The sequence below is a fragment of the Bufo bufo genome, chromosome 9 (assembly GCF_905171765.1).
Source record: "Bufo bufo chromosome 9, aBufBuf1.1, whole genome shotgun sequence".
NCBI lineage: Eukaryota > Metazoa > Chordata > Amphibia > Anura > Bufonidae > Bufo > Bufo bufo.
Window position 1 is genome coordinate 226,913,593 of NC_053397.1, and position 26,017 is coordinate 226,939,609.

The window sequence follows — 26,017 nt, forward strand, 5'->3', positions numbered from 1 at the left end:
CTCTCTACAGTGGTTGAGACTCCTCACAACCACAGATGGTAAGCGCACCCTAACCTTTATCAAACCACTCTCTACAAAGTGACACCGCACATGTGGCGCTGCCTCCCTCTTTTCTTGTTTTACACTACCTCCTTCAACAGTGATTTCCACAATAACCCGCCCCCTTAACAGTGACCTCAATAGCGCCCTGTTCCCTTAATATGTGACCTCCTAGCACCCCGCCCCCTTAACAGAGTCCTCCACAGCGCCCGGCCCTTTAACAGTGACCTCCACAGTACCCTGCCCCCTTTACAGTAACCTCCACAGTGCCCCGCCCTTTAACAGTGACCTCCACTGCGGCTGCACTTTTATTAGTGACCTCCACAGTACACTGCCCCTTTAACAGCAACCAGTTCCTTTGAAATTTGACCTCCACAGTACCCTACCCACCTTAACTGTGACCTCTACAACCCCCTGCCCCTTAATATTGACCTCCATAGCAGACCGTCCCCTTAACTGTGACCTCCACAGCACTCCACTCCCTTACTGGGTCATCTACAGCACCCTGCCCCTTTAAAGGTGACCTATGGAAGTGAAGGAAAATGGCTGGGTTGTTATAGAAACCTGGCGTAAAACGGTGTATGCCGAAACTGCAGAACCTTAGAGCTTCTATTGGCTGACAAGGGTCATGTGAGCATGTGCATGACAGAATGTGAGTGAAAGACCCGAGGGCTTCTATTGGCTAATGCAGGTCATGTGATGGTGCCATATTTGCATTTTTGGGGAATGTCTCTCTCTCTCTCTATATTGTTATATACACTCACCTAAAGAATTATTAGTGCCCCCATACTAATACGGTGTTGGACCCCCTTTTGCCTTCAGAACTGCCTTAATTCTACGTGGCATTGATTCCACAAGGTGCTGATGGCATTCTTTAGAAATGTTGGCCCATATTGATAGGACAGCATCTTGCAGTTGATGGAGATTTGAGGGACGCACATCCAGGGCACGAAGCTCCCGTTCCACCACATCCCAAAGATGCTCTATTGGGTTGAGATCTGGTGACTGTGGGGCCATTTTAGTCCAGTGACCTCATTGTCATGTTCAAGAAACCAATGTGAGATGATTGGAGCTTTGTGACATGGTGCATTATCCTGCTGGAAGTAGCCATCAGAGGATGGAGACATGTTCTCATTCTGTTTACCCCAAATTCGGACTCTACCATTTGAATGTCTCAACAGAAATCGAGACTCATCAGACCAGGCAGCATTTTTCCAGTCTTCGACAGTCCAGTTTTGTTGAGCTCGTGCAGATTGTAGCCTCTTTTTCCTATTTGTAGTGGAGATGAGTGGTACCCGGTGGGGTCTTCTGCTGTTGTAGCCCATCCGCCTCAAGGTTGTGCGTGTTGTGGCTTCACAAATGCTTTGCTGCAGACCTCGGTTGTAACGAGTGGTTATTTCAGCCAACGTTGCTCTTCTATCAGCTTGAATCAGTCGGCCCATTCTCCTCTGACCTCCAGCATCCACAAGGCATTTTCGCCCACAGGACGGCCGCATACTGGATGTTTTTCCCTTTTCACACCATTCTTTGTAAACCCTAGAAATGGTTGTGCGTGAAAATCCCAGTAACTGAGCAGATTGTGAAATACTCAGACCGGCCCGTCTGGCACCAACAACCATGCCACGCTCAAAATGGCTTCAATCACCTTTCTTTCCCATTCTGACATTCAGTTTGGAGTTCAGGAGATTGTCTTGACCAGGAGCCCCCCCTAAATGCATCGAAGCAACTGCCATGTGATTGGTTGACTAGAGAATTGCATCAATGAGAAATAGAACAGGTGTTCCTAATAATTCTTTAGGTGAGTGTATACTGTACAAACACACTATACACAGTATATACACATGTATACAGCACAAGTTCTTATAGATACACTTGCGCACAGTTTCTCAAGGAATGTGACAGGGAGGGAGCATTGTACTGTTCTGCACCATCTTCACTGCTGCCCGCACATTCTCCATCTTGTACCATCTTCACTGCTGCCCACACACGCTCTATATTGTACCATTCTGCACCATCTTCACTGCTGCCCGCACGCGCTCCATCTTGTACCGTTCTGCACCATCTTCACTGCTGCCCGCACACGCTCTATATTGTACCGTTCTGCACCATCTTCACTGCTGCCCGCACACGCTCCATCTTGTACCATCTTCACTGCTGCCCGCACGCGCTCCATCTTGTACCGTTCTGCACCATCTTCACTGCTGCCCGCACACGCTCCATCTTGTACCATCTTCACTGCTGCCCGCACATGCTCCATCTTGTACCGTTCTGCACCATCTTCACTGCTGCCCGCACACGCTCTATATTGTACCGTTCTGCACCATCTTCACTGCTGCCCGCACACGCTCCATCTTGTACCATCTTCACTGCTGCCCGCACGCGCTCCATACTGTACCGTTCTGCACCATCTTCACTGCTGCCCGCACATGCTCCATCTTGTACCATCTTCACTGCTGCCCGCACGCGCTCCATACTGTACCGTTCTGCACCATCTTCACTGCTGCCCGCACACGCTCCATCTTGTACCATCTTCACTGCTGCCCGCACACGCTCTATATTGTACCGTTCTGCACCATCTTCACTGCTGCCCGCACACGCTCCATCTTGCACCATCTTCACTGCTGCCCGCACATGCTCCATCTTGTACCATCTTCACTGCTGCCCGCACGCGCTCCATACTGTACCGTTCTGCACCATCTTCACTGCTGCCCGCACGCGCTCCATACTGTACCGTTCTGCACCATCTTCACTGCTGCCCGCACACGCTCCATCTTGTACCATCTTCACTGCTGCCCGCACATGCTCCATCTTGTACCATCTTCACTGCTGCCCGCACACGCTCTATATTGTACCGTTCTGCACCATCTTCACTGCTGCCCGCACACGCTCCATCTTGTACCATCTTCACTGCTGCCCGCACGCGCTCCATACTGTACCGTTCTGCACCATCTTCACTGCTGCCCGCACATGCTCCATCTTGTACCATCTTCACTGCTGCCCGCACACGCTCCATACTGTACCGTTCTGCAGTCCTTCTGGGTCAGCCAAATATTTCATATTTTACTGCTCGGCCCAGAGCACCGGCTGCCATTGTGCTGCACCCCACTTCTTAGGTTCTTGTGCAGAGTTGAGTTGCTTGGCCTTGTTTTCATGTGAAGAGTATGGCGGCTTTTTAGCAGCAGTTCTTCCATGGAGACCACTTTTAGCCAGACTTCTCCGGTAGCCGGACGTAAATAATAGCACCGTAGAGCTAATTTTGCCCTCCCGCAGCTCTGGCAAAGAAATTCTGGATGTCAAAATACGGGGCGCCGCAATGTTTTTTGTTTACAAAGTGTTTTCTAGCTATGGGATCTGTGACATCATACTGCAGTCAGCTTGTCGGGTCATTCTCAGCAGTTAAAATGCTGTAAAAAAAAAAGCACAAAAACAAGGGCGGAGTAGCTTTTTTTCTCATTTCAAACTTTTTTGTTTTTTAGTACACTCAGTACTCCAAAATGATGCCATTTAAAAACTACAGCGCACCCCCACATCTCAACAACAAACAAATGAGCCCTGTCTGGGAGAAGAAGACAGCGGCCTATGGGTGACTACCCTGCCCCCCATGCTCCTGGCTGCCAGGTTATGCCCCGCCATATAGTGACCAGGGTGCAGGTGGTCACGCACCGCCCAGTAACGAGGAAGCACACAAAGATTTATACTTCTTTAATGTCAAATGTACTTTACAAATGGTGATGACAAGAAGCTGCGGGGATATAATATACACGGACACACGTCATGGACACGACTCAGGGGCCTCCGCTGCCTCTTTGGGAAACTTTTTTTTTTCATTTTGAGATTTAGCTTGTTTTTTTTTTCCTTCTTTGTTTCAACAAAACATCAAAATTTCCACAAACTCCCCGACCATAAAAAAAAGGTAGAAAATAAATAGAAAATCCCACTGGATCCTCCGCGACCACCATGGCCAAAGCTGGAACAGAGCGGCACAAAAAAAATAAAAAAAGTGTCCCATTAACCCTTTGTGGATTAGGCTGCATTGCTACCATTGGCGGAGGTCATGTGACCACCATACAGGTCGGCAGGCACATCAGGGGCTCAGTATGGTTTCATTTCCAGAGGTGACACCCATCCCCTTCCACTGCTGTGGGCTCAGGCACCAGGTTACGGAGGGGCCATAATGGTAAGAAATATATTCAGTTAGTCTATAATATCCGCTGCGGTGCACACGTGGAAGGCTGGAAGCTTAGACCCCTCAGGGATGACACTCGGTGCTTGGTGTCCTCCGGATCTAGGGCCTCCCTCATCAACCTGCACAGCACATATTCCAGGGAGATCCAGCCACAACATGTTCTGACCTCTGATCACCATGTTACAGATCCTGCATTACCCTCCAGAGCTGCGCTCACAGTTCTGCAGCTCCCTGCAGTGTCTGCACAGAGCTTATTATTCTGGGAATTGTCATCTTTCCACCAGTTTTTACACATTCTGTATATGAACACAATATGGTGCCTAGAGGTGAACATATAGAACGCGCCCAGAGTGCAGGCGCCGACTGCTGACTGGGAGACAGCTCCAATGGCTGATAACAGGGGACCGTATTCTCCTGTCCTACAGTCATCCTCTCCCCTGAAATCGCCACATGCACATGTTCAGATGCGCAGCAGGATTCCCCGGAGCTGTAATACAATCAGTGAGGTTTCGTATGTGTGGCTCGCCCCGGCAGAGAGGAGTTGCAGCTCTGAAGGAGCTCATACCCCTCCTCCATGACAGCTGCCAAGGATCCGGGTCAGTAACTCGTGTCAAACTGCCACCCAGCAGGTCACCATGTTAACGTCCTAATTCATTTCCTGCCGTCTCCAATACATATCTAATAGAATCAATTTCATACTGTTAACCGTTCCCTCGCCAGGGCACGCCGGCAGCTAGAAGCCAGCACTTTGAATTGCAGATGATTCCCTCCAGCGTTACAAGGGTCAATGTAAATGTGCGGCCACGGCTGACTGCACCCACAAGCTGCCAGTGGCTCAGCTGGGCGCCCGCCCCGGGAGTAGAGGCTGATGCTCCAGAATAAATCTATAGGAGCCAGACACAAAAAGTAGGAAATAAGGACCAGGGAGTTGGGGGCCGTGGTTATAACACCCCGGAAAATACGGAGACCGCGTGTGACTACTCTAACCTGAGCCGGGGGCACAAGGGGTCTCAATGTCCTACAACCCTGGAGCTCGATCGATTTCCATACAAACAATGCAAAAACACGGAAGTGTGCGCGGTATTTTCACAAGGTTTGCGGAAGTGCCTGTATGAAAACCGGAGGCTCCAAAGTGTCGCCCCGAGGACCAATCACAGGCTGGGATTATATATCCATTTTCACCCTTGTACCAGGTTGCTGTGGGTGACAGGTCTCATTACCAGGCTCCGGCTCCCAGTACGCGGAATACAGCGGGATAGGGTGTCAGGAAACGTAAATGGAGAAGCATTATACCTCAGATGTGAACCTGCAGCCCCTGGGCACAATACATGTCACCCTCCATAGACTCCAATGGTGCTAAGAACACACTTTTTTTTTTTCCGTCTTTTCTGGAACAGGAAGCAGCAGGAAAATATTAAGTCGATTACTGGCACGAGCCGCACGTAACAGCGAAAGTCGACGCGTCCAGAGCCTGAGCCTCCAGCAATGCTCAACCCAACTGCTATCACATGGACCATTACAGCATCACACAGCTGGTCATTAGACCCAGCACCGGCCTGGGAGGGGTTAATCCAGCTCCAAGAAGGGGGCGGCTGGCGTCCTGCCACCCCCATGATCCTGCACACTGGAACGGCACAGGTACGCGGCATTTGCTGGGCAAATAGATTTCCAAACAAAAAATGTTAATAAAAAAAAAAAATAATAATAAAAACCCTAAAATAAATTACATTTACACATTTTAGACCCATTTCTGGCAGGAAAAATAAAATCCTCCTGCCCCAAGGAATCCCCGCGCCCCCCTCCCCCCCCACTGGGTATCATGGAGTCCCTTCAGTTTATACGTGACGTTGTAAACATAGGATTTATATTACATGTGCTTCGCATTTCTGTCAGTTTTCTTCTTTTCCCTGCTTTTCTCACACACACAAAAAAAATATAGAAATCACAAACTGCAGGTGAGGGGAGAGCGGTGGGGGTCATCTGTACAAGCCTGCGCCCGGACAGCGTCACTGATCAGTTTTCGGTGCAGTTGGAGGGACAATGTAAACTAAAAAGAATGATGGGAGTTGTGGTGCATCAAGTCCTCGAAAATTCAGAGATTAACATTAAAAATCAGCAGCAGGTACAGGGAGAAGAGAAAACGTGGAGAGTGCTGCGGGGGCAGGGATCTGGCGTCTCCCCCGGTAGTGCTGACTGGAGGTGAAGATCTGGAAGCCACAGAAGTCCAGCAAAGGCTTGTTCTTTGTTTTACAGTTTTATTTGCTCCACTACAGTTAAAAATGTCTTAAGCTTCCAAATCTTCCTCGGTCACATTACAGACCCAGGTGAGGCCTCCGACTCCGGAAAACGGAGGCGCGAGGACAACCGGGGTGAGTCTTGAACGAGGCTGGAGCAAGGTCAGTGCCTCTACCTTTCACAAGTAGACGCGCCTGAGGTCCCCGGGTGATGTTATGGTGTTACATTGCGGGCACAGCTTCTTGGCTCCCTGCAACGAAGACAAAACGTCAGGACACCGGCAAAAATATAAAATATAGAGGGTGAAGTACCCCCCCCCCCCCCCAATATCCCAATATGGCTGCCATGCCAGCATCAAAGAGCTCTTCACATAGAGCAACCAAATCTGCTTTTATGTAGTGATGGGGGCGGGTAGACATGAGAGCGACACTGCGACATTGGGGCGGGGGATTATCAGACATGAGAGCGGCACTGCGACATTGGGGCGGGGGATTATCAGACATGAGCGGCACTGCGACATTGGGGCGGGGGATTATCAGACATGAGAGCGGCACTGCGACATCGGGGCGGGGGATTATCAGACATGAGAGCGGCACGGCGACATTGGGGCGGGGGATTATCAGACATGAGAGCGGCACTGCGACATTGGGGCAGGGGATTATCAGACATGAGAGCGGCACTGCGACATCGGGGCGGGGGATTATCAGACATGACAGCGGCACGTTGACTACGGCTGGGGAGGCCTAGACACGAGAGCGGCACTGCGACATTGGCGCGGGTAGACATGAGAGCGGCACTGCGACATTGGGGCGGGTAGACATGAGAGCGGCACTGCGACATTGGGGCGGGGGATTATCAGACATGAGAGCGGCACTGCGACATCGGGGCGGGGGATTATCAGACATGACAGCGGCACGTTGACTACGGCTGGGGAGGCCTAGACATGAGAGCGGCACTGCGACATTGGGGCGGGGGATTATCAGACATGAGAGCGGCACTGCGACATTGGGGCGGGGGATTATCAGACATGAGAGCGGCACTGCGACATTGGGGCGGGGGATTATCAGACATGAGAGCGGCACTGCGACATCGGGGCGGGGGATTATCAGACATGAGAGCGGCACGTTGACTACGGCTGGGGAGGCCTAGACATGAGAGCGGCACTGCGACATTGGGGCGGGGGATTATCAGACATGAGAGCGGCACTGCGACATTGGGGCGGGGGATTATCAGACATGAGAGCGGCACTGCGACATTGGGGCGGGGGATTATCAGACATGACAGCGGCACGTTGACTACGGCTGGGGAGGCCTAGACATGAGAGCGGCACGGCGACATCGGGGCGGGGGATTATCAGACATGACAGCGGCATTGCGACATTAGGGCGGGTAGACATGAGAGCGGCACTGCGACATTAGGGCGGGGGATTATCAGACATGACAGCGGCATTGCGACATTAGGGCGGGTAGACATGAGAGCGGCACGGCGACATCGGGGCGGGGGATTATCAGACATGACAGCGGCATTGCGACATTAGGGCGGGTAGACATGAGAGTGGCACTGCGACATAGGGGCGGGGGATTATCAGACATGACAGCGGCACGTTGACGTCGGCCGGGGAGGCCTAGATATGACAGCAGCATGGCGACATATTGGGGGGGTGGGGGAAGACAGGACAGCGGCACTGCGACATCGGGGCGGGGGATTATCAGACATGACAATGGCACGTTCACTTCGGCCGGGGAGGCCTAGACAGGACAGCGGCACTGCGACATTGGGGCGGGTAGAAATGAGAGCGGCACTGCGACATCGGGGCGGGGGATTATCAGACATGACAGCGGCATTGTGACATTAAGGCGGGTAGACATGAGAGCGGCACTGCGACATAGGGGCGGGGGATTATCAGACATGAGAGCTGCACTGCGACATTGGGGCGGGGGATTATCAGACATGAGAGCGGCACGTTCACTTCGGCCGGGGAGGCCTAGATATGACAGCAGCATGGCGACATATTGGGGGGGTGGGGGAAGACAGGACAGCGGCACTGCGACATCGGGGCGGGGGATTATCAGACATGACAACGGCACGTTCACTTCGGCCGGGGAGGCCTAGACAGGACAGCGGCACTGCGACATTGGGGCGGGTAGAAATGAGAGCGGCACTGCGACATTGGGGCGGGGGATTATCAGACATGACAGCGGCACATTGACTTCGGCCGGGGAGGCCTAGACACGAGAGCGGCACTGCGACATTGGGGCGGGTAGAAATGAGAGCGGCACTGCGACATCGGGGCGGGGGATTATCAGACATGACAGCGGCACATTGACTTCGGCCGGGGAGGCCTAGACACGAGAGCGGCACTGCGACATTGGGGCGGGTAGAAATGAGAGCGGCACTGCGACATCGGGGCGGGGGATTATCAGACATGACAGCGGCATTGTGACATTAAGGCGGGTAGACATGAGAGCGGCACTGCGACATAGGGGCGGGGGATTATCAGACATGAGAGCTGCACTGCGACATAGGGCGGGGGATTATCAGACATGACAGCGGCACGTTGACTACGGCTGGGGAGGCCTAGACATGAGAGCGGCACTGCGACATTGGGGCGGGTAGAAATGAGAGCGGCACTGCGACATTGGGGCGGGGGATTATCAGACATGACAGCGGCACGTTGACGTCGGCCGGAGAGGCCTAGATATGACAGCAGCATGGCGACATATTGGGGGGGTGGGGGAAGACAGGACAGCGGCACTGCGACATCGGGGCGGGGGATTATCAGACATGACAACGGCACGTTCACTTCGGCCGGGGAGGCCTAGACAGGACAGCGGCACTGCGACATTGGGGCGGGGGATTATCAGACATGACAGCGGCACATTGACTTCGGCCGGGGAGGCCTAGACAGGACAGCGGCACTGCGACATTGGGGCGGGTAGAAATGAGAGCGGCACTGCGACATCGGGGCGGGGGATTATCAGACATGACAGCGGCATTGTGACATTAAGGCGGGTAGACATGAGAGCGGCACTGCGACATAGGGGCGGGGGATTATCAGACATGAGAGCTGCACTGCGACATTGGGGCGGGGGATTATCAGACAGGACAGCGGCACTGCGACACAGGGGCGGGGGATTATCAGACATGAGAGCTGCACTGCGACATAGGGGCGGGGGATTATCAGACATGAGAGCTGCACTGCGACATTGGGGCGGGGGATTATCAGACATGACAGCGGCACATTGACTTCGGCCGGGGAGGCCTAGACAGGACAGCGGCACTGCGACATTGGGGCGGGTAGAAATGAGAGCGGCACTGCGACATCGGGGCGGGGGATTATCAGACATGACAGCGGCATTGTGACATTAAGGCGGGTAGACATGAGAGCGGCACTGCGACATAGGGGCGGGGGATTATCAGACATGAGAGCTGCACTGCGACATTGGGGCGGGGGATTATCAGACAGGACAGCGGCACTGCGACACAGGGGCGGGGGATTATCAGACATGAGAGCTGCACTGCGACATAGGGGCGGGGGATTATCAGACATGAGAGCTGCACTGCGACATTGGGGCGGGGGATTATCAGACAGGACAGCGGCACTGCGACACAGGGGCGGGGGATTATCAGACATGAGAGCTGCACTGTGACATTGGGGCGGGGGATTATCAGACATGAGAGCTGCACTGTGACATTGGGGCGGGGGATTATCAGACAGGACAGCGGCACTGTGACATTGGGGCGGGGGATTATCAGACAGGACAGCGGCACTGTGACATTGGGGCGGGGGATTATCAGACATGACAGCAGCACGTTGACTTCGGCCGGGGAGGCCTAGACAGGACAGCGGCACTGCGACATTGGGGGAAGACAGGACAGCAACATTAGGGGGGAGTGAGGGCAGTATAGTACAGGTTCCCTTTAAATGTCTGTGTCAACAAGAAGGGGACACGTTGTCAGACTCAGTAGTGCAGCCTCAGGCTTTCTTTAGGTCTCCTTTAATAACTTGTTTTGCAATCACTAATTTGGAGTAAGAACCATCTTTATTAACCCATTATTAGCATCTCACCACAGCTGGACCACCAACCAGGAGGATCCGGCCAGCTGTAATCCGGTGTATTACCCCCCCCCCCCCCCCCCCCGCTCCCCTCCTCCGCCAGTGCCGGAGCCCAAATCTGCACCCACGGGCCATAACGTGGCTTCATAACCTCCCGCACCTGTCCTTTCAGACCATTTTATTTATTTAGGGCGAGATATTTGCTCTTTTCATCATCTCACATATAAAAATGCTTTCCTTCTGCAAACGATTCTGCGTCTCCCCTTCAAGCCCATTAAAATCTAAATGGTTTATTGCAAGATGGAAAGAGACCGGAGGAAAAGGAAAGCCTTTGTTATGGCGGATGTCAGCGCACCATCGCCACGCGGGCCGCCCTGCTGCTCGCCATTAGGTGGGTGCATTAATTACCATATAGGGCTTTATTATCCAAGCTTTTCACTTTCATGTGACGCCACAGATCCGACCCACGTCAAAATACAGCTGCAGTGCAGATATGTATAGAAAGAGGGGGTGACCTGTAAGGTAAAGTAAGGGCCAGAGAGTCGGGGGTCTCTGGAAGAGGTACAGAGAATTAGGGAAAGGGAGAGAGAGAGAGGTACAGGGCATTAAGAGGGGCAGAGAGAGAGTCGGGGGTCTCTGGAAGAGGTACAGGGCATTAAGAGGGGCAGAGAGAGAGTCAGGGGGGTCTCTGGAAGAGGTACAGGGCATTAAGAGGGGCAGAGAGAGAGAGTCGGGGGTCTCTGGAAGAGGTACAGAGAATTAGGGAAAGGGAGAGGTACAGAGCATTGGGGGGGGGGGGGGGCAGAGAGAGAGTCAGGGGGGTCTCTGGAAGAGGTACAGGGCATTAAGAGGGGCAGAGAGAGAGTCGGGGGTCTCTGGAAGAGGTACAGGGCATTACGAGGGGCAGAGAGAGAGTCAGGGGGTCTTTGGAAGAGGTACCAGGCATTAGGGGGCCATAGAGAGAGGGGTAAAGGGCAGGCTTAACGAGATTACACACACCGACTTTGATCAAGACACAAAAGCACCAAGGCGTTCCAAGGCTTTTTACGGCCGTCTTCAGGCTACGTTTTAATGGCTACATTAGTAGCACGCTATTTCAGGCTGGGAGGACTGGTTTCATAAATCGAGGGTCTGAGAGGTGGGGGGCGGCTGCTGGAACACATGAGAGGATGCTTATTAATTGTTTCCCAGCACAAGTGCCAAGATCCTTGCTGTGTGTTTCTTATCCCCAGGCTGGGAGTGCTGGCCTGATTACAATGTGGCCAGAACATGGCTGCCTATAGCACCCCCATAGTAACCATACGCGAGGCGAGTAGCGGTACCGCACATGCTGACTGCTGGGGGAGCTATTCTGCAACAGATCGTTATGGATGGTAGGTCAGGGATTGGCAGATCTAATGAAAGCGCTGGTAATGCCGAGCACCGTCACTGCAATTACAGCCACAGCAGTCACACCACTAGGGGCAGCAGGGAGCACTCGGCACTGGACCAGACACCCCTCCCCTTTTTGGTGTTATGTCAAATAGAAAAGTCCTTGAAGACTTCTGTAACCCCCGGCGGCCATCAGGAGCGTCTTAGCCTCAGCATGCAAACCATGAAAACGCCAAGATAATGATGGGAGCAGTTATGTGGCGGAGAAGAGACCAGCAATGAGCAGATAATCTGTCCGGGGGAATCGTCGCTTATAAAAGAGTAAGCAGATTTTCTCTTCTGTCATTAGCGGCCAGAACTGGCCCAGAAATAGACGACCCCCCCCCCCCTTCCTCCCGATACGATAATGGCCCCCAGCCTTACCAGAGTGCGCAGCCAGCATTCCTCGCAGTGCACGTGCCAACACTGAATGGACGTCAGGGGCATTGTGTAGGAATCCTGGCGAGGAGAGAGGAGAGAATTAGAAACCGCACATTAACCCTTAGGAGGCAGTAATGAATTACCACGTAAACGCCATGTAAGATCCATGAAAGCACAGACACCAAGAATCTGAGGCGTGACAGCCTGTGCCCCCCACTAGGCAGGGCCTGGGACCCCGGAACTGCTGCCTTCATCACCCACCACGGGGCCCGATCTCTAGCCGATGAGCTGCTTGTCCTCCCTGCATCCTGTGGCCACCCACAGAAATGTCGCACTTACCATGCAGATGAGGCATTTGTAGCGGTCCCCTCGGGATAGTTGTCTTTCCAGTTCCCGGATACGCGCCTTTAACGCTTCAAACGTCGTCACTGCCGATTGTTCTGTGATCCTGAGAATAAAAAATAAATAAAAATTCAAATAACCCCAAATTTTTTGACCAATAGAAAGGCGAGTACATAATACAACTGACTACACGGCAGCAACGGCCACTGCTCATTAAAACCAAGACTAAAGCAACGCAGCCGCGGAAAGCGAATGCTCATCAAACAGTGAGGGACACAAAGCCCCGAGCGGAGCGGCCGTCCGTCCAGACACCGCTGCGCTGATAGAATTACCATGGAGCACAATGGCAATCAATAGCCGGACTGCGGATCAAGGCGCTAGTTAGCTGGAAAATTAAGGCGCTGCTCGCTGCGTCACGCTGCAGGGAGCCGGGACAAATCAATGGCGGGGTATTGATTTAGTTATTATCACTTCATACGCTCACAGACATTGTTAAATATCCATTTATTAACCAGCGAAGGGAACCATGAGCGAGGAGCCCTCAGATCAGGGCCCTTCATCTGCTGCTAATCAAAAGAGCGCCGAGACCCCGAGACAAGGGAAGGCTTCACATCGCTGCTTCCGCTTACCCCCTGCTGCCTGCAAACTAGGCTAAAATCCCACGCCCGCCGCTCCCCTCATCTCAACATGCCGGTAGAAATCGTAGGAATCACAGGACTAACATGGCAGGCGGCCGCTTAACCCTGTTCATGCCAGGTCGACTGAGGGATCAGGGAGAATGCAAACCATACTCCATCCAACAGCGGCCAAAAACCCATCATCCCCCACTGTCATACCTGACCGAGATCTATAGTGATTCACACGCCTAATACTACCCGAACAGCGTCCTGCCTGTGTATAATGTCTGAGAGGTTGTCACAGCCCCGCCCCCTGCTGATGACATCACTGAAAAGGTTACAGTTGTGTTTTATTGCTTGAAACATTATCCATGAGGGTGAGGCAGGACACACTCCCCCGGGGGCGTGCAGATATACCGGGGTGCGGAGATTCATCACGCCGCCCCCAGCACCCACATCAGCACAAGGCGCGGAGCCGCCCGACCTCATTTATCATAAGTTTACTTCTAGCCACATCTTTGTTGCTCAAAATTAAATTGAGCAATCTCAGCGCAGTCCCCAAGGAGCGCTGCAAGGAGCTCCGTTAATTAAATTATCTCAGAATTTGCAGCAGCGAATCTTAATTGACTCTGGATTGTGCTTTAGATGACACAAGGACTGGGGAGGACGACAGATCCTGCGGATACGGATCATCCACGGCAGAATCAGAAGAGACTTTCCAATATACAACTGGTCTCCCCCCCCATTTCTGAGCCGCTGCAGCTCGGAAACATCCTGCTTGCTCTGGGGTTTCCATGGTACCAGCAACAGACTAATCCCACTTCCTGTCATGTGACTTGATCTCATCAAAAAACATTACAGGTCTATGGAGCAGTTCTCCCCAATCTTTGGTTCTCCAGCTGCTGCAAAACAAACTCCTAGCAAGCCCTGCACCACAGGAGGAGAGCACGGATGCTGCCATGGTAACCCCAGAGCAAGCACAATACTCCCATATTACACCTAAGCATGGCTCTGTGCACGCTCACATTCTGGCAAAAATGGTGGACACATCACAGCAGCCAGCTGCACTATTTAGACCGGTGAAATGACGGACATTTCTCTGCTTTCATGACAACATAGATGTGTAAAGTTTTGTAGGATTCACCTCCATCTTCTGTTCAGACCGTCACACACATCCGTGGAACACAGTCCGCGAGATACCGGACTGGCATCCTGCTTAGCGCACGCTCGTATGTTCTATAGCAACCAATGACGCCGTGCGCTCCTGCACTAAGCAGGATGCCAGTCCGGTATCTCGCAGACAGTGTTCCACGGACGTGTCAATGAAGCCTTAGACCCACTCACACAGCTGAAGATAGCCTACGCTGATACACTGTAACAAGCCCATCAGCTGTGTCAGCAGGTGAACCACACAATACCTGAGCTTTGAACTCCGAGCTGAACCCGGGATGGGAACATATCCCCTACAGACTTAGGCTCTCCGTTCCCCACCCCAGTTTCCGGGTAATTATGTCGGCGCTGCATGTGAATAGGGGCCTAGGTGGCAGGTTTGGCAGAGGCTGCGCTATCAGCACCGCAGGACGCAGCTTCCTCCTAATCCAAATAATTATTAGTGTTGCCCGAAGGTCTTCCAGCGCCGCGAGAGGCGATGACAAGCCTGGCAGCAGAGGCTGGAATTTTAGGTAGACAAACAGGAGGAGGGTAACATTAAGCTGCTCCTCCGAGTGCGAGCGCGATCTGCTGGAAAATCCAAGTGCCATCCAGAAAACCCCACGCACGGCGGCCATCCAGGACGAAGCACACGAAACCAAGACACCTCCCAAAGTCAGGAGCAGAAGGTTCAAGGCAACCTGCACAAGGGTCTGATCTCAGCATCTGCGCACCCCAATCAGTGCAGGTAGCAGCAACAATCAACATTTAAAAGCTGCAGTGTACAGCACGGGGGAGAAACAGCATCCGTACCCAATCATCTCATGTTGTGCTGCCACAATGCCCTCAGTCTGTTCCACTGATGCTTTTCCAGCTGGTCGATCAGCCCCAGAGACAGTTCTGGAATAACTGGGCCATGACCTGTGAAGATGGCAGCCGAGGACCGGCTATGTTCACAGACAACATCTCTGGCAGGGATTCGTTTCTCCCTTGTGATGACGGGAGCGAGGTCCTGGGATGTCGATTCAGTGCCAGGAATTAATGAACCCAGGAACTTTACCTCGACCACGTCACAGACTGGAGATTAGTCTTTTCTGACCTGTACCCTGGACGGTGAAGACTACTTCAACATGGTGGCGTCCCAACAGGGGACAGAAGGGGGTGGTCATACTGGCATACCATGTAGTCCCTGGTCTTGGGTGAGGGTGCCCTGCCTTCTTATATAGTGTGTGGAGAGACCGCTCTCTACCAATACCTTACAGACCCTGAGTGTGAAGGGATTATCAAGTTTTTAGAAAACTGCAAAAAAAATAAAAAATAATAATCCAGGGTCACACTCTAATCCCTGCACAAACAGCAGGAGGTCGGAGCTGATCGGCCGACCACTATTCAGGGTCCTGTGCATGTTCAGCCAATGGCAGGCGGTGACGGCGACAAGCCTCCCTAGCATCGCGGGTGACACTAGGGAGGCTCATCCCAGTCACTGCCGACCATTGACTGCCCCCCTCCCTGACACCGGATGTTTTCATCCGCTCACGGGGAGACGCAGTGGCGGCTGTGCAGGGACCAGGAGCGATGTGGGTGCCGGGGAGCCAGATAAGGCCACTTTCACACTAGGATTTTGCTGGATCCGTCATGGATCAGCAGAAACGCTTCCGTTACTGATAATACAACCGTCTGCAACCGTTATGAACGGATCCGGATGTATTATCTGTAACATAGCCAAGACGGATCAGTCATGAACTCAATGGGGGACGGATCCCTTTTTCTATTGTGTCAGAGAAAATGGATCCGTCCCTATTGACTTGCATTGTGGGTCATGACGGATCCGTCTTGCTCCGCATCCCAGGACGGAAAAAAAAAAACGCAGCATGCTGCTCTCTGCTATGAGAATGGAACGCATTTTGGAGAATTGTGTTCTGTTCAGTTACGTTTTGTCCCCATTGACATTGAATGGGGACAAAACGGAAGCGTTTTTTTTCCGGTATTGAGACCGTATGACGGATCTCAATACTGGAAAATATTAACACTAGTGTGAAAGTAGCCTAAGTAGAATCAGTGCGAGTGGCCCGGGCATATCCTGCCTGTAATGATACCACCTCTGTGTATAGATAAGACAGGATCCACAATTCACAATGGGTGACTTTCAGAGCTCATCTACTCCACCTCGCTGTACAATGTCCTCTGCACGGAGCATGCCCCGAAGACTCTCCAATACATGTCAACGAGGTCCCCTCCTGACCATTGTGTCTATGGCCCATGGGGCTGTTGTAAAGCAATTTTCTTAAAGGGGCGTCTGTCTCCTCCATATGGCCATATACAGCGCTTACATGGCTCTGTAGCAAAACCTATACAGTATGGTAACGGTGCCCGTGTTCTTTTCTTTAGACTTGCACCAGCAGGAAAAAACGAAGTTTAATTAATATGCAAATGAGCGCTCGCAGGCGCCCAGGGGCGGCGTTCAGTGTGCAGGCGCCCAGGGGCGGCGTTCAGTGTGCAGGCGCCCAGGGGCGGCGTTCAGTGTGCAGGCGCCCAGGGGCGGCGTTCAGTGTGCAGGCGCCCAGGGGCGGCGTTCAGTGTGCAGGTGCCCAGGGGCGGCGTTCAGTGTGCAGGCGCCCAGGGGCGGCGTTCAGTGTGTAGGTGCCCAGTCTGCGCTGCCTTCTTTTCACTTTACTCCTCCCCAGCCTCTGCCTTTGCCCGCCCGCCAAGTCTCTTGCCTCATCGATAGGGCAAAGCAAGAGGCTGGGGAGGAGTAAAGTGAAAAGAAGGCAGCGCAGCCTGGGCACCTACACACTGAACGCCGCCCCTGGGCACCTACACACTGAACGCCGCCCCTGGGCACTTGCGAGCGCTCATTTGCATATGAATTAAACTTCGTTACAATCCTGCATAGTTTTGCTACAGAGCCATGTAAGGGCTCTTTCACACTTGCGTTGTCCAGATCCGGCGTGTACTCCACTTGCCGGAGGTGCCCGCCGGATCCGTAACAACGCAAGTGAACTGAAAGCATTTGAAGACGGATCCGTCTTCAAAATGCGTTCAGTGTTACTATGGCAGCCAGGACGCTATTAAAGTCCTGGTTGCCATAGTAGGAGCGGGGAGCGGGGGAGCAGCATACTTACAGTCCGTGCGGCTCCCGGGGCGCTCCAGAATGACGTCAGAGCGCCCCATGCGCATGGATGACGTGATCCATGCGACACGTCATCCATGAGCGTGGGACGCCCCGACGTCACTCTGAAGCGCCCCCGGAGCCGCACGGACGGTAAGTATACTGCTCCCCCGCTCCCCACTACACTTTACCATGGCAAACAGGACTTTAGCGTCCCGGCAGCCATGGTAACCATTCAGAAAAAGCTAAACGTCGGATCCGGTAATGCGCCGAAACAACGTTTAGCTTAAGGCCGGATCCGGATCAATGCCTTCCAATGGGCATTAATTCCGGATCCGGCCTTGCGGCAAGTGTTCAGGATTTTTGGCCGGAGCAAAAAGCGCAGCATGCTGCGGTATTTTCTCCAGCCAAAAAACGTTCCGTTCCGGAACTGAAGACATCCTGATGCATCCTGAACGGATTTCTCTCCATTCAGAATGCATTAGGATAAAACTGATCAGGATTCTTCCGGCATAGAGCCCCGACGACGGAACTCTATGCCGGAAGAAAAGAACGCAAGTGTGAAAGAGCCCTAAGTGCTGTATATGGCCATATGGAGGTGACAGACGCCCTTTAATGCTTTCTAAATGCTGTTAAGAATGGCTCAGGCAAGATGGCCGCCCCCATAACAATGTGGGGGAAATAAAAATAAACAATCAGAAAATAAAAACAGATTAGAAAAAAAAAGGAGACGTGCCACTATCTGGTTTACTAGGAGTTACATTTTTTGGTGAGACATTTCTTTTAAATAAGTCTTTATGACTCTCAGTAGTTCAGAGATCAGGGTTATTAGATGACCGACACAAAGTGAAAGCACCAGTCACACAGCTAGAGAAACAGGTAACTCTTTGTGACAGAACGGCTCAATATTTTTAATAAATACCGATTGAAAAAAAAATTTTAGCCAAAAAAAAAAAAAAAAAAAAAAAAAAAAAAGGAGTAAAATGCAAATCATAAATGAAAAAATAAATAAAAATATTGTCTCCAAAAGGTGTACATAGCCTTTAATATTGCATATGATGTAGTGGGAAGCTAGTGTAAAAAAAAATAACAAAAAAATAAATAAAACAATATGGGGTGAAACTAGAAAAAAAAAAATTCAATTCAGCCACAGTTTGATGTTTGTTTTTTTACACGGTTCCCTATGAGATAAAACTGACCTGTTCCCTTCATTCTCCGGTCAGTACGATTACAGAGATACCACATTTATATTGTTTTATAGGTTTTGTTTTTACAGCATTCTCTATGAGATAAAACTGACCTGTTCTCTTCATTCTCCGGTCAGTACGATTACAGAGATACCACATTTATATAGTTTTATAGGTTTTGTTTTTACAGCGTTCCCTATGAGATAAAACTGACCTGTTCCCCTCATTCTCCGGGTCAGTACGATTACAGTGACACCACATTTATATAGTTTTATGGGTTTTGTATTTACAGCGTTCTCTATGAGATAAAACTGTCCTATTCCCCTCATTCTCCGGGTCAGTACGATTACAGAGATACCACATTTATATAGTTTTATGGGGTTTGTATTTACAGCATTCTCTATGAGATAAAACTGACCTGTTCCCTTCATTCCCTGGGTCAGTACGATTACAGTGATACCACATTTATATAGTTTTATGGGGTTTGTTTTTACAGCGTTCCCTATGAGATAAAACTGACCTGTTCCCTTCATTCTCCGGTCAGTACGATTACAGTGATACCACATTTATATAGTTTTATGGGTTTTGTGTTTACACCGTTCCCTATGAGATAAAACTGACCTGTTCTCTTCATTCTCCGGTCAGTACGATTACAGTGATACCACATTTATATAGTTTTATGGGTTTTGTTTTTACAGCGTTCCCTATGAGATAAAACTGACCTGTTCTCTTCATTCTCCGGTCAGTACGATTACAGTGATACCACATTTATATAGTTTTATGGGTTTTGTGTTTACACCGTTCCCTATGAGATAAAACTGACCTGTTCTCTTCATTCTCCGGTCAGTACGATTACAGAGATACCACATTTATATAGTTTTATGGGTTTTGTTTTTACAGCGTTCTCTATGAGATAAAACTGACCTGTTCCCCTCATTCTCCGGGTCAGTACGATTACAGTGATACCACATTTATATAGTTTATGGGTTTTGTATTTACAGCGTTTCCTATGAGATAAAACTGACCTGTTCTCTTCATTCTCCGGTCAGTACGATTACAGTGATACCACATTTATATAGTTTTATGGGTTCTGTTTTTACAGCGTTCCCTATGAGATAAAACTGACCTGTTCTCTTCATTCTCCGGGTCAGTACGATTACAGTGATAACACATTTATATAGTTTTATGGGCTTTGTTTTTACAGCGTTCCCTATGAGATAAAACTGTCCTGTTCTCTTCATTCTCCGGGTCAGTACGATTACAGTGATACCACATTTATATAGTTTTATGGGTTTTGTTTTTACACTATTCCCTATGAGATAAAACAGACCTGTTCCCTTCATTCTCTGGGTCAGTACGATTACAGAGATACCACATTTATATAGTTTTATGGGTTTTGTTTTTACACTATTCCCTATGAGATAAAACAGACCTGTTCCCTTCATTCTCTGGGTCAGTACGATTACAGAGATACCACATTTATATAGTTTTATGGGTTTTGTTTTTACACTATTCCCTATGAGATAAAACTGACCTGTTCTCTTCATTCTCCGGGTCAGTACGATTACAGTGATACCACATTTATATTGTTTTTCTGCCATTTTAAAGGGACTCTGTCACCACTTTCTAACCCCCCCTTTTAAAAGTATTGTTCTCTCCGTGGCGCCCTTGTGATTACAAAGGTGTTGTTATAACATAAATTCGCCGTCTCGTTTTGATAAAAATACCTTTTATCTAACCTGTCAATCTTGTGGATAAGGTGCCCAGGGCGTTTCTGAAGGTCTGAAGCTGCCGCCCGCCGCCGCCCCCGTTGGTGCCCAGCTCCTCCCCTGATCCTTTCAGCGCCGCCTGAATGTAAAGAAATCCGCCTCCGGCTCTCGCTCAGTGCCCCCTCCTCCTTTTGAAAGATCCCGCGCGTGCGCACAGGCCTGTGCCTGATGCGCCCGTGCGGACATTTAGAATCAGCCTCATTGAGCGAAGTGCGCATGCGCGCACTTCGCTCAACCTCCTCATAAGACGAGCACTGCAGCCAGCCACTCAGAGCCTGCGGCTCCATACAGCGCTTGGCAGGCTCTGAGTGGCTGGCTGCAGTGCTCGTCTTATGAGGAGGTTGAGCGAAGTGCGCGCATGCGCACTTCGCTCAATGAGGCTGATTCTAAATGTCCGCACGGGCGCATCAGGCACAGGCCTGTGCGCACGCGCGGGATCTTTCAAAAGGAGGAGGGGGCACTGAGCGAGAGCCGGAGGCGGATTTCTTTACATTCAGGCGGCGCTGAAAGGATCAGGGGAGGAGCTGGGCACCAACGGGGGCGGCGGCGGGCGGCAGCTTCAGAAACGCCCTGGGCACCTTATCCACAAGATTGACAGGTTAGATAAAAGGTATTTTTATCAAAACGAGACGGCGAATTTATGTTATAACAACACCTTTGTAATCACAAGGGCGCCACGGAGAGAACAATACTTTTAAAAAGGGGGGGTTAGAAAGTGGTGACAGAGTCCCTTTAATACCGGGGAAAAGAAATCCATTTTTCCTTTGGATCGCCATATTCTTCCATTTTTGGAGTTCTGTGTATGGAGCCGTGTGAGGGCTCATTTTCTGCAGGGTGATCTGTACTTTTCAGTGATAGCATTTTGATGTGTGTGCGCCTTTTTGATCACTTTTTATAAAAAATTTTTTGGGGAGGTGAAGTGACAAAAAATGCCAAATTGGCCATTTTCTTTCCTTATGCCATTCACAGTATGGGATAAATAATGTTCTATTTTATTAGTACAGGCTCGCGTACGCCCAGCACGGGTCTCTGCTGTTTGAAACCGCAGAAACCTGGCAGCTATGGTACCCGCGGCACATATGAGCGGGTGCCATCTTTAAAGTGGCGCCAACAGGTAGTAACACTGCAGTAGTAAAAACCCATCGAAAAAAAAAAAGAAAAAAATAATTAAACTGTTTTGTACATGGCGTGAAAATAAGTCTCACTAAAGCAATTATGTGTCCCCCAACATGGTAGCAAACCCCCCCCACAGATAAGTAAAGCGTTGAGGCTCTGAACGCAGCGGCACAATGTTATATCATTTCTGATTTAGGCCTCTTTCACACGACTGTATGTATTTTGCAGCCCACAAAAAACGGATTCCGCAAAAAGAGGACATCTGTGTGCATTCTATATTTTGCGGAACAGAACACCGGGCCCCTAATAGAACAGTCGTATCCTGGTCCGTAATGCGGAAAATAATAGGACATGTTCTATTTTTTTTTTACGGAACAGAAATACACAAAAGGAATGCACACGGAGTACCTTCCGTTTTTTTTGCGGACCCATTGAAATGAATGGTTCCGTATACAGTCCGCAAAAAAATGAATGAAAATACGTTCGTGTGCAAGAGGCCTTAGGGTACATTCGCACGACCATATAATTTTATCCGCGTCTGATCCGCATTTTGCGGAATAGATGCGGATCCATTCATTTCTATGGGTGAATAAAATGTCCGCATCCGTGTTTCCACATTTCTAGTTCACAAAAATATGAAGCTTGTACTACTATTGTCCGCACAGATCGGTCCGCAGGCCCATTCAAGTCAATGGATCCGCAAATTGCAGATGACATACAGAATGGTTTCCGTATGTCATCCGTTTTTTGCGGATCCGTTTCCGGATCCTTAATAATTTTTTATATATATTTTTTTCCTTCTGTTATTTTTTTGTGGACCGTAAAAAAACGGAAGACATGCGGAACACCAATGGAAGTCATTTGTCCGCAAAATGCGGACACGCGGTTCCGTTATTTGCGGACCGCAAAACGGAAAGGATTACACGGTCGTGTGAATGTACCCTTATCGTCAGCAATAAAAGTCATGGCTCCTGGAAGAAGTTGATAATGAAAATCGGAAGAGAAAATGCTCGGTCCTGAAGGCTCATAATATGGCTATCCTTAAGGGGTTAAATCCATCCATTTCTTTGAGGTTCCGGGTCCCCCCCCCATGGTGGCTGTAATCCGCGCAGCCCCTTTCCCACAGCAGCCCTCTTTTTCCTTCCACCTGATTAATGATCTTGTCGCGGTGATGGATGACCCACCCCAGCAGATTAGAGTCTCCTGTTCCACCCACCGTCCTCCGCACCCTCCCTCGTCACTTCTGGAGGTCCTGCCACACCAGCGCTGGAAATATTAGAGAATTATTAAATAAACATCCGTACGTCATGTCTCTTCCTATAGCGCTCGCCGCTCGCGCTGCCCTTGTCCTGTTTGCTTTAATGCTGACACCAAACAGCTGGAGTGATTCATGGGGAGGCTGGCGGAGACATTTCGTGTCATACATCATGCCGGGAAGAGCCGTTCCCTGCCGTGACTGAGATAAAGTGATCGACCGCCACCGGCTGGAATGAATTTATGACAACACAAAATTGAGCAAAACAAATGGGAGGTGACCCGGTGGGCAAGTCACCCCGAAACACTTCCTATGGCCCGCAATCTAGTCTGGCGGAAAAAAAAACAAAAAACTGAGCAGTGACAAATTGAATTAAGATCCCGGTCCTGTAACCTCTCCAGCTGCTGCAAAACTACAACTTTCACCATGCCCAGACTAGCCTTTATTAAAAATATTGAGCCGTTCTGTCACAAAGGGTTAACTGTTTTTCTAGCCGTGTGACCGGTGCTTTCACTTTGTTCTGTCATCTAATAACCCTGATCTCTAAACTACGGACAGGTCATAAACACTTATCTGAGCCCCAGCAAGATAAAAACGGAGCTAGAATGATTGTGTATAATGTCAGATCAGAGATAAGGAGCCCGTCAGCTCCAGGTCTGACTGAAAAGAGAGCAAACTCCCACCATGCCCTGACCAGTGCTGCTTGAACTTCAGCTGTAGATGAAAGGGGTTGTCTGGGCTTTTAATATTCATGACCTATATTCAGGATAGGTCATTAATCTCAGATCAGCGGGGGTCCTACATCCAGCACCCCCACCAATCAGCTGTATGAGGAGACTGTGCGCGCAGTGCACACGCGCCGTCTCCCATCTCGCTTCCTGTATGTCTATGGGACAGCAGCAGTTGGCAGGACAAGAGACGGCACGTGCACACTGATCGGCAGGGTCGCTGGGTGTCGGACCCCCGCCGATCTGATATTGATGACCTATCTTGAGGATAGGTCATCAATATTAAAAAGCCTGGACATCCCCTTTAACCACAGCTGGAGAGCCATAGACTGGAGGGTTGGTCCCGCCTGGACACAGGATATGCCACGACGGTCCGACAGGTGCTCTTCTGTTCTCAGAAGTCCCATAGCACATAATGGAGGGAGCTGCGTGTGTGCGGCCACATCACCACTCACGGCAGGGCGTGAACGGGTCCTGCTCTGGAGATAGGAGTGGGTGAGAGGCAGAGATGGGACCATTTATGGCATCTCCTGTGGATGGATGAATGTCCAGACGGGAACAGACCTAACGCCAACTTGCTGAATTCATTGGTAAATTACAGAATTGTGCTTCCGAGCTGCAGACTTTGGTGTGTGGGGATCAATGCTGAGCGAGTGCTGCACGTAAAACGCCTCATTAGTTCTGAGCGGCCGCGCCATGATGTAAGTGCAAGATGCATAATGACTGGGAGTAGATTTTCACAGGGAGGTGATCGTTCAAGAAGAGAGAAGGCGCGGTGACACCGGTGATGAAGCTCGGCTTACCCAACGCATTTGTTTTGGTAAATGTTAATCAGGAGGCTAAACGTGGAACGATCAATAATGGTGCAGTTTACAAAAAAAAGAAAAGAAAAACAGAAAAGTGAGAGTTATGAAAAATGAAGCTGCTCAGGGCCTGGCCTACAGAGCTCGACGCCTCCACCGCTCTCAGCGCCAAACAAGAAAAATGAAACCAATTTAGCTCCAGATTAAGAAACAGAAACTGGAGATGAATCAATTTAGCCTGCCGGGCCGGGTCGCCATATATCACGGCTCAGCGCCGGAGTAGTTAGCGAGCAGATGGTACGTGGTCCCTTCCCCTTTGAATACACATCAGGCTGGAGCTTTGTGATCAATTCATGTCACTGACACTCCTGCACAGATACACCTGGGGCGATGTGTCCGGCCCGGCAGATACACCGAGGATGGGACTATTTATTACAGGAAAATCCAGTCTTCCAAGGATAGTAATAAGAGTCTCTCACGGGACGGAGGACGGATGACTACAGCACGCTGCCGGGACAAGGGTGATAAATGGGGGCACGGCCGCTTTCACTCTATATCAATTGTAAAGAGGAAGGACTGGCGATTTCCTCTGGATGCTCTGTACTACGGACCGGCAGCCACAACATCCTACCCTGAGGGTAAAAACCAGTCTCCATCACACAACACGAGAGGGACGGATTACTAATCACCGAATAGTGGTTTCTAATAGCCTTCGTTACAAAGCATATTCCAGTAAGTGGCTGCCTCACCAAAGACAATCCCTTTAAGGCTACTTTCACTTTCCGCTACTGAGATCTGTCATAGGATCTCAATTGCAGCGGAAAACGCTTCCGTTTTGTCCCCATTCATCGTCAATGGGGATAAAACTGAACGGAATGAAACGGAATGCACCAGTATGCATTCCATTCCGTTTGGTTGCGTCCCCATCGCGGACAGAACACTGCAGGCGGCATTTTTCTCTCCGCGATGTGGTGCAATGGGGACGGATAGAAAACTGATTCGCCCCCCACTGTCTTTCAATGGAGTTCATGACGGATCCGTCTTGGCTATGTTAAAGATAATACAACCGGAGCCATTCATAACGGACGCAGATGGTTGAATCATCATGACGGAAGTTTTTGCTGATCCAAGACGGATCCAGCAAAACCGCTAGTGTGAAAATAGTCTAATATGGGCGATGCCACGGCAGGTCTGGGGTCTGAGACAACTCCTGACAGAAGCCGCGGCACAGTACTGCTCGTCAGCTATATCGTACGTCAGCAGTCCAGAGCCGCCGCTGGTTAGTGACTGCTCTGGCTTCTAGAGGAAGGTCCCATCAAATCCATCTGCCCTAAAAGGACTTGTGGACAGGGTCTATTTAAAGGGGTTATCCAACCTCTATAATAACCCCATGCCCATCATACTTACCCCGTGTCGCTCCTGCTCCACGCACGGTCACTGCGTCTCCCCATCGAGCGGATCAAAACATCCAGCGACAGGGGCCAAGTATAACTTATATGAGGCGTCCGAGCATTAGAGGGGTCATTATAGGGGTTGGATAACCTCTTTAAGATGATGTGCTACTTTAGTAAATCTGTGCCAAAGTATTTTAGAATGTGTCGGAGCCAAAAATCTATCTAAAAACCCTAGAAAGT

The 26,017-nt window shown here is 50.5% G+C and overlaps 1 protein-coding gene across 3 annotated transcripts in view; it reads right to left on the reverse strand.

Annotated features, from left to right (window-relative positions):
• Nucleotides 1-3,782: 3,782 nt before the first annotated feature.
• Nucleotides 3,783-26,017, reverse strand: part of RNF220 (ring finger protein 220) — a 215,278-nt gene continuing 193,043 nt past the window's right edge. For all 3 annotated transcript variants that reach the window (XM_040407387.1, XM_040407386.1, XM_040407388.1), the window contains 3 exons: nucleotides 12,648-12,756; nucleotides 12,312-12,386; nucleotides 3,783-6,710 (listed from right to left, as the gene is read on the reverse strand). In XM_040407387.1, the coding sequence (XP_040263321.1) occupies nucleotides 6,639-6,710; nucleotides 12,312-12,386; nucleotides 12,648-12,756 (256 nt within the window). In that variant the 3' untranslated portion in view covers nucleotides 3,783-6,638. The remainder of the gene's footprint in view (nucleotides 6,711-12,311; nucleotides 12,387-12,647; nucleotides 12,757-26,017) is intronic.